This window comes from Cataglyphis hispanica, chromosome 1 (assembly GCF_021464435.1).
Source record: "Cataglyphis hispanica isolate Lineage 1 chromosome 1, ULB_Chis1_1.0, whole genome shotgun sequence".
NCBI classification, from domain to species: domain Eukaryota; kingdom Metazoa; phylum Arthropoda; class Insecta; order Hymenoptera; family Formicidae; genus Cataglyphis; species Cataglyphis hispanica.
The window spans coordinates 6426032-6435213 of record NC_065954.1 but is presented as its reverse complement, the minus strand read 5'-3'; the positions used below and the strand labels follow the sequence as shown (position 1 = coordinate 6435213).

Below are 9182 nucleotides of genomic sequence, written 5' to 3'. Positions count from 1 at the left end.
TTGATAACTTTGAAAATAATAAAAAATGCATTTGCACAGAGAATAATACGAGAAAGAATTTAAACGAGTCGCGATCAATTAGAGATGTTATAATAAGCTTCGCTATCTTAGTTTATTTAATGTCGCGACTATGACGTTTCGAGTATCTTCCCCAAGCGCATTGAATAATATTGATATTTATCGCACTTTGCTACGAGATAACAACGACGTAAAAATACAATAACGAAAGAGGAAGAAAGCAGGGAAGCTGTAAAATACGTGCGATTACTCACGCTACAGCGAGTTTTTTTCAGAGGGTAGTGAGACTTCCATAGCTAACGACGCGTTGAGCGTATCAATCGGCATCGTGAATCCTCCGGGATTGCCAATACTCCCTCGTTAGTTTTTATCATCTCGCTTTCTCGCTGCCTCCCTCGTCGACAGATACCACGTGCGTGCCGCCACCGACCCGGCAACCGCACACCGTAAATATACCCGGTGCGCGTTTCGAACCAAGCGCATCGGAGCACTGTGTGCACGCACAAAGCGCAGACGCATTCGATGCGTGCATTCCGCCCTCTCCCAAATTCCCCTCGGGTTTCCGACGCGCGACGGTGACCCCCACCGCGCCCATTCATCCCCGTGCATTCACGACGAAAAGCGACGACGCCCCGACCCGCGAGGAGAGAAATCCCTCCCGACGCTCGTACCCCTTGATCAATACTCGACTTCCTCCGCGCCGACCGCGAATATCCTCTCTGGACCGCGCTCGACTTTCGGTATGCTGAATAGAATAGGATATACATACGTCGAGACAAAAGAACCGCCGACATGTCGGTGTAAAAGGCAATTTGTGTGCATGCAGAGTCGAGAGATTGAATAAATAGACAGCACGACGCCGTGGTCCATGTATATAATTACTGAACCGTTGCGCGAAAAAGCCAATAGCTATGTCATTTTATTTTTAAATCAATCGATTGAACAAAATTATGAAAGAAAAACCTACTGTAAAATGCCATTTCTTTATTTATTTTAAAAAAACAAACAAATGCTGATATTATGTTATGTTAAAAATAAAAAAAATTCTATTACTGTTATAATATAAAGACAATATTATCTAGACATGTGCTGAAAGAAAAATACTTTATCTCATTTTACACAGACAATTTTCTTTTCCGGTAAAAAAAAAAAACTTTAGACAAGATTAAGCTTTTGTATTAAAGCGGATCTTTTTCTATTACGAAAGACACTTCATTGGCAGAAGACAAATGTTCGTGTAGAAAGCGTTCATTTCCACTGACAGCAATCTCAGTTAAATGCTAGGGTATTATTATTAATTAAAATCAACTATTGTATTGACTTCTCGAAAAACACGATTGACAGCAGGGATTTTCATCAGTAATATTAATTAATTGAACAAATTTATATTGTAGAATAATAGAAAATAAAATGTGATTTAATTGCGAAACTATTATATATATTTATAGATTATTCATCAGACTTTTTCCTTTTTCTAAAAATGGCAGTGCAAGCAGATTTCATACGCAAATAAAACGATTTCAGATTGCTATGGACAAAACCTTTTCGCGATTGATCGGAGAATAATTTGAAATCAATAGTCATCGCTAATATCCGCCGATTATATGCTGGTTTTATGACTGACTACCCGTTTATCGCTCCTTTTTCCTACCAATATCGGATACAGCTGTAAAACGTGCCCACGGTGCCGCGCCCACATATATTCATGTGTTTATGAGTACTTAACAGGCTATGCAGGAACGTCAGTAGTCTAAAGATCATGTAGGTGAAGGGTTTGAAATTTAAGCATCTCAAGCATAGCTTCACATATCTCGCGCGTGTGCCAATAGCAACAAATCCTTGCTACGCGCATAATTATGTGAATATTATAAGAAATTGCATTGGTGATTGTGCAAAAGGTATTAAACTTTTCTAGCTTGAATCATAAAGCAATTAATATAAAAATTGTTAGAGAATAAATATGCATATTGACTTTATGACATATTGAACATATGATTCGGATGTTCTTATATTAAATTTTATATATTAATTTTTTATGTATTAAATTTTTTTATATATTAAATTTTATATATTAATTTTTTTAAAAATTGAATATATATAATATCAAATTAAATATTGATTCAGTTCAATTAAAAAATATTAATCTTTAAAGTAATATTATATACATATTAATTTATATGGATACAAAAAAATACCTCGAACGTAGGTTAAATAAGGAGAACGAATTGATGTACAGGATTTCTTTTCGCTTCTTTAAGAGAACAGCCTGTCGAATACGATATAACTGAACTTCCATGCGATCACAAAGTAGAATATTTTTCTTCCGTAAATATATACAGCGTAATCACTCGGAAGCTGATTGCCAAGTATTAGCTCTCATCCTATGAATGTTTTCCATTCGTGAGATGGATCTCCAGATTTCGATTGTTTCCTGTTGTCACGACGCTGCGTAAAACAGGAAGTGGATCGGTTAGTCACAATGCACATACACGTGTTTTCTTTTTTCTCTCGTCTGCATGTATGTCTATAAGCCACGTCGTGCATTGCTATGCATCTTAATACATGTCAGACCAGAGAAATGCTAGACAAAATTGTACTCGCAGCAATAACCAAAATGGAATCGAAATATGAAAAATGCACATTGTATCTCTGCGAAAGTGTTGTACCAGAATAAAAAAAGCGAATATACGAAAGATATGCTCGGTGCGGAATGTAGGGTTACTATATTTTACAGCAAGATAGAGACGCCTCCTTCCGCTAACAAAGCGTTTTCTCTATAATCATAAATAATAACATGCATGTATATATCATGAAACTGCACGGACTCTGGATACAGAATAGCGGAATGATAAAAAATGTGCATACGCGGAAAGTCATAATATCGTGGCATCACAACAATGTCGAACAACGGTATAAATTGGAACGCACTTTATAAAAGGAAGAAGTGAACAATTGAAATATGTTTAGATATCTTATTTGCAATATAAAATTAATATAAGAAATATTAATAAACTTTTAACCCACGCATGTTTTCTCGATATAAAATATATTATGTGTATATTATTCATTTAAATAAACAATAGCTCTGCTACATTAAGAAAATGCTCAAGTTTATAAAAGAAAACTATAAAAAATGCAATAAAGATGAACTGTGGTACCAGGAGCCACCAGTTGGCGTGCCTAAAGATTCGGTCCTAAGCTCTACCATGCTCTGATTATTACAGCGTTTATCGATTGTACCATGCTACTATTTTTGTGATATCTTGTCCCCAAAAACTCGATAAATTGACTAAATTAATTCATACATAGAAATTGCTCGCGTGCGTTAAACCGTTTCTACGATGACAGTAATGTTCGGTTGATTCTTAAATTTAATCAATTGTAAAAATAATATGAGATTTATATTTCGAATATAAATAAGAGCTTTAATACTTTGGATAACTTTTGGTTTATTTTAACGTAACAATCTTTCCTTTAATCTTTCCAATATGCGATTAAAATAATGGCCAAAATCCCGTTTTTCTAAAAAAAACTTTTCTTTTCTAACATAGATTTAGTGAATCGATTTCAAGAGCGTTAATCAATCGTTGATTATATTTTATGATTTACATCACAATAATAATGTATGAAGAGAAAGTAATGGTTTAAAAATATAAAATATGTATATAAATATGGTTAAAAGAGGCGATATAGCGTTTTGTCTTAAAAATTCAACAAACTCGCACAAATACTAAAAGGTTATAAAAAGATTTCCGATTGGAAATTCCATTCTCGGTAATTACCGTCATTATACATGTTTTGATTGAAAGATAAAAACTTACACATATCCAAAGATTGCTATGCTTCTTAATCAAAGCGTATTTATAAACATTCACTCTCCTGTGCATCGTTACATGACCTCTCCAGTATTTGAAACTGCCGGTAAAATCATTATTTGGTATGTGTCTATGTTATTAGCACGGATACACACCAAATAGCGATTTTATCAACTGTCGAAAGGTTGTTTTAAAGTGTCAGTTGTCAGCTGTTGTGCGGAGCACGTGCATTATCGTTCTTTAAGTTCTTTTTCATTTTGACTTTTGTTATCTACGTGGTGATATTTAAAAACGTAAACAGTATTTAAATAATTAATAACATTATCTAATCTATTTCAGCTTAAATAGAGATTTAATTAGCGATGGCGGAAATATCGTCCAAACGGTATCAAGAATTTTTGTTATATCTATAGAGAAAGAGAGATGCTAAATATTATTAATAAAGTATATTCAATTATTGATAATACCTTATTTTATCAATATATAGGGATCTTAATTCTAAGAGAACGTCGTACATTGATTGGGATGAATATTTCATGGCTATAGCGTTCCTTTCCGCAAAACGGAGCAAAGATCCCTGTACCCAGGTCGGTGCATGTATTGTTAATAACGATAAACGAATTGTCGGCATTGGATATAACGGAATGCCCATGGGATGTGATGATGATGAATTTCCATGGGGAAAGAGTTCTCGCAACGATTTAGATTCAAAATATCTTTACGGTACAATATATGATAAACATATTTTTTTACAAGATATACATATACACAAAAATGATAAACGAAATATTATTTAATTATTAAAAATTCGTGTCAATTTATTGGTGTTGGATTGTAGTATGTCATGCAGAAATTAATGCAGTTTTAAACAAGAATTCAAGTAATGTTAAAAATTGTACAATGTATGTTGCTTTGTTCCCATGCAACGAATGTGCGAAAGTAATAATACAATCTGGCATAAAAACAGTAATATACATGTCAGATAAAAATGCTCATAAAGTCGAGGCAATAGCTGCAAAGAAAATGTTTGACGCTGCTGGTATAAAATATAGGTATAGTTAATTGGAATGGCTGTTGTTAATTTATTGTTATAATAGCAAAATCTCCTTTTATAGCAAAAGTTCATTAATCTTCTTTTAGGCAATATATTCCTAAAAATCAGAAAATAGAAATTAATTTCAGTGATATTAATTGGAATGAGATGAGTCAATTACCACAAACTCCTACAAAACCAGAAGATTAAAATTATCATATCAATCATTATTGTATTATTGTTATATGAACTAATATGAATACTAATTGTATCTTATTTTTGTATGTTTTATTCTTTTACAGAATATATTTTACCTAAATCAAAAAATACACTAATCCTCTTTTTTAGAATTGTGTATAACACAATAAAAATAAAAAGTTTTTTTTATCAGAACACATCATGGTAGTATGTACAATAAAAATTTTATTTTTATTCATGTTTCTATTCATTTATTTATTTTTTCATTTGACATTTCATAAGTTGAATCTTTCCAAGTAATGTTAATCACCAGATAGTATGTGGAAGTATAACTTGTGATTGTATTCATTGGATATTGATTTTTTTGAAAGATCAAACATTAATATTTACATATAAAAGTTAATTAAGAGTAGGTACAAATGCAGGCAAAACAAACCTGCTCTTTTTCAAACTTTACAAATCTGATAAGTTCCTTTTTTTGTTTTTTTTTAACCTTAACAGGATGAGCATTCAGAAAATAAATAAAATAATATACAGAAAGAGTGAAATGATTGCAATAAGATTAACAAGAAAAAACTCAGAATTAAACTCCATTGATTTCGAAGAAAAACTTGAGGATTATAGAGCAAATAAAGGTATTGTATTCAGATAAAACTCACTTTACAATCCTAACAAGTTCCACAAAATTGATAGTATTCAGTTCTCTGAGCCTTCCCTTGTAAAATAGAATCAATATGACACAAGTCTCTTTATGCATTTTACCTGCTGTACAAATATAATTAATGATATTATTCTTATGGCATAATGTAATAAGAAATATGTAACAATGTTTATTTTCTCTTTAATTAAACGGATTACGGTAAATTAGTTTTACATGATATAATTTATGGTGATGCAATATAATAAAAAGAAACGGTTAAACATAAGGATTTTATATATATATATATATATATATATATATATATATATATATATATATATATATATATGTATATGCGTGTATGTGTATTAATATCTGTTTTATGTACATACTATACATTTGAATTCGTTCAATTAAAATGTTATTCCACTTAATTCCTCAGTGAATATAATGCGAGGAAAAGTTAGAGACAATGACCATGATTATATTACGGAATCTGAGAATTCATCACATAGAAATGTCTTTTGTATTACAGAAAATTGAGATTACATATCAGCATAGAATAATATGCATCGTAAATCGACATCAAATCAATGAATAATATTTAGAATATTATTTATTATGTTTAAATATTGATATTATATTTCATTGCTTGTCCACTTTTACTATACATTCGATATTATATATCAATCATTAAAGTGAACGATAAATATATGAATGCAATATATATATTATTTATATTTCTGTTTTATAAAACAAAATATTTGAGTAAATTCTAAAGATATGTAGACTACTTTGTAACATCGAGTATAAATGACAAATTTTACATTCGATTATACATTTTAATAATGAAATCAGATATTTATACATGTGAAAAATGCAAAAATCATTTATTTAATAAAAGTTATTAATGATAAAAAAATTCTGTGTGATGAATCCAATTATATCCATAGAGATGGAAGAGAGAGAGAAAAGAGAGAATAACCCAAGCTAGTACAATATTAGGGATTAAAAGGCAAATCTAAATTCACTCTTGACAAATTCGAATAAATTTGCAATTAGCACTATTTATTTTCTATGTTTTGATGTTTGTGTCTATATGCACGTAATAAAAATTTTTATATCGAGGTAACAACCTCCGGTAAAGATTGGAGCAACTAATATGTAAGCTATCAAGAATACTTGGAGTTACAGAATTTAATATCCTCCATTGTAGAAAAAAATATCTAAATAAATCAAATTAAAAAAAAAAAAAAAAATTAAAATTTTCGGTATAGATACATGGTCATGATGTCCAATTGCATTTTTTAACAAAATGTATAATTGGGTATATAATATAATTTACGCATTATATTCTAAAAATAAATTGCCAATTTAATCGATCTTATTTCAATGAATTATTCCATCGATTTTCGATTTCTTGTTTTACGATAATAACCGATATGAGATGTTTTACGGATGAAAGAGAGAGAGAGAGAGAGAGAGAGAGAGAGAGAGAGAGAGAGAGTAAGAAGGTAAATATAACTAATACAATAAAACATAGATACCTATTATATGTTTATGATTATTGTTATGACGTGTTTGAATAGGTGATTAACATTCAGATAATATTCATCAGCGGCAAATTTACTCGTCGCTCATTGAAAGAAAGTCGTAAGACATATACACTTATAGTATTTGAAATATGTACAAACATTATTAATAGCTTGGTAGTACCTATGGTCATTTCGTATCGAAAATGTTTTTACGGAAAAACTGAAAACTTAAAAGTAGCACATTATTTCCGAAAATTAAACGAGGTAATTATAACATCCCTTAACTTGTACCGATAGCCTTTAAACCTTTAGTGTTCATTAAAATTTCCGCAATCCGTCGATGTATACATGTACGATGATATCGTTATCAGCACAGTAACGACTTTTCGATTTATGATATACTTTGGTAGTTGGCGTATACGATACGCAGTTTGTCGTTTCTATAATAACTTTCACAGAGACTTTCGTAAACAGACACTACTTATTTATTGACTTCTCGATGGAATATCAGGGCTCCAATCCAAACGTAGATCATTACCCTGAGCAAAAACAATAAAATATATATCTAGGAAGAAAAGCGTTAGGTCATTTTGTTCATTCGAATCAAAAGTTTATGGATGAAGCAAATGAAGAAGTTAGTACACGATGTGGGAATAGAGTCCATCCAAATGCAGCGACGGACATGCACGGTACAGTACTCGGTACTCGATGATCGTCTAGCGTTTTGCGGCCTCTACATAGTAGAGTATTATGTAGGCATCGCTGGAAATTGTACATCTTAATCTCGAGTAGAAATATTCGCATTGAACGCGCGTATGTATGTATGTATACAAGTCTTGTCTTTTTTGTACCAATGTGTTAGTCTCGCACGCGTTATTTTACACACTGCACGTCTCGTACACAAAACAATTCGCACTTTCGTCGACTACACCCCCTCTCGCTTTGATCTCCATCCCTCTTTTCGCATTTAGCATTGCCGCCCACAATAAGTAGAACGTGAATCAAATTAATAATCGATCTCGATTGTTAACTAATATTTAGCTAAGTCATCTCTTATCCTTTTTTTTCATTCTCATAACATTCCGGACCACATTGAAAACCATACATGGGTCCGCATCGTATTATAATTTATTAAGATTGTTTGTCCAGTATTGTTCTAGCACTGTTCGCACTACGTGCGAAATATTCTCGAGGAACCAGTTTTTGTATAACACATGCTTTATTCGATTGGTTATTTCGCCAATTTCGCTTCATTTCTTTTTGTCACGACACCTAAAATATGATTTTAAGTTCTCTAGCGCAGATTAGAACGCTCCGCACACCAGCTCCTCATTGACTCGCCTAACTACGATAGCAATTCAGTGACGCTGCAATAGCGCGTGCCTGGATCAGTTTTTGATCGAGTTCTCTTTCTCTTGATGATTGTTGGCTTTTGGCTCAGGCGGCCGAAACGCAGTGGCAAATGGGAACCGCACATGACATTTTGCCATGTAATCAGCTATCGTATCGTCGCAGTGTCCGAAGTCGCCGTTACGCAATGCTTCGAGCACCTTTGTGCAGTTCTGCAACGTCACACCTTCTAGATTCTCAATGTTTGTCACGAGAGATAGCGCTTTCGTCTGTGCAGATGGGTCCAGGACATACAACATCCTTGCGGCTTGCAACAAATGCGCCAGGGAATTCCTACTCTTCTTCAAATATTCGGCGTTTAATTGAGCCGCCTTTGTACTGGAGAAGATCCCAACCGTTTGACGTTTTACTACTTCGCCTACCGCTCCTTCCAGCTGCACTTTGCTGGTATGCAACAGAAAACGCACCAAACACGTATGCAAATCTGGATTGTTCGCATCCAACCTATGAGCGCGTTTTATCGAGCGTAGCATGAGAAGAGTGCGACCTGTAAGAGAAAGAGATATTTACTATATTGCACGCTAAATAAAAAT

General features: G+C 32.7%; 2 protein-coding genes across 3 annotated transcripts in view; one reads left to right on the top strand and one right to left on the bottom strand.

Annotated features, from left to right (window-relative positions):
• Window positions 1-3747: 3747 nt before the first annotated feature.
• LOC126851257 (deoxycytidylate deaminase) lies at window positions 3748-5142 on the top strand. 2 transcript variants are annotated; one of them, XM_050595018.1, is made up of 4 exons: window positions 3748-4126; window positions 4321-4556; window positions 4672-4885; window positions 4974-5142. In XM_050595018.1, exons 2-4 carry the CDS (start codon window positions 4370-4372, stop codon window positions 5074-5076), a joined length of 504 nt encoding a protein of 167 aa, XP_050450975.1. In that variant the 5' UTR covers window positions 3748-4126; window positions 4321-4369; the 3' UTR covers window positions 5077-5142. The 2 variants fall into 2 exon arrangements, with proteins under 2 accessions (XP_050450975.1, XP_050450971.1); XM_050595014.1 differs by having other exon boundaries at window positions 3751-4218.
• A 1609-nt stretch (window positions 5143-6751) lies between these two features.
• Window positions 6752-9182, bottom strand: part of LOC126849870 (N-alpha-acetyltransferase 15, NatA auxiliary subunit) — a 34686-nt gene continuing 32255 nt past the window's right edge. Inside the window, exon 11 of the mRNA XM_050592181.1 lies at window positions 6752-9136. Coding sequence (XP_050448138.1) covers window positions 8628-9136 — 509 coding nt within the window. The 3' untranslated portion in view covers window positions 6752-8627. The remainder of the gene's footprint in view (window positions 9137-9182) is intronic.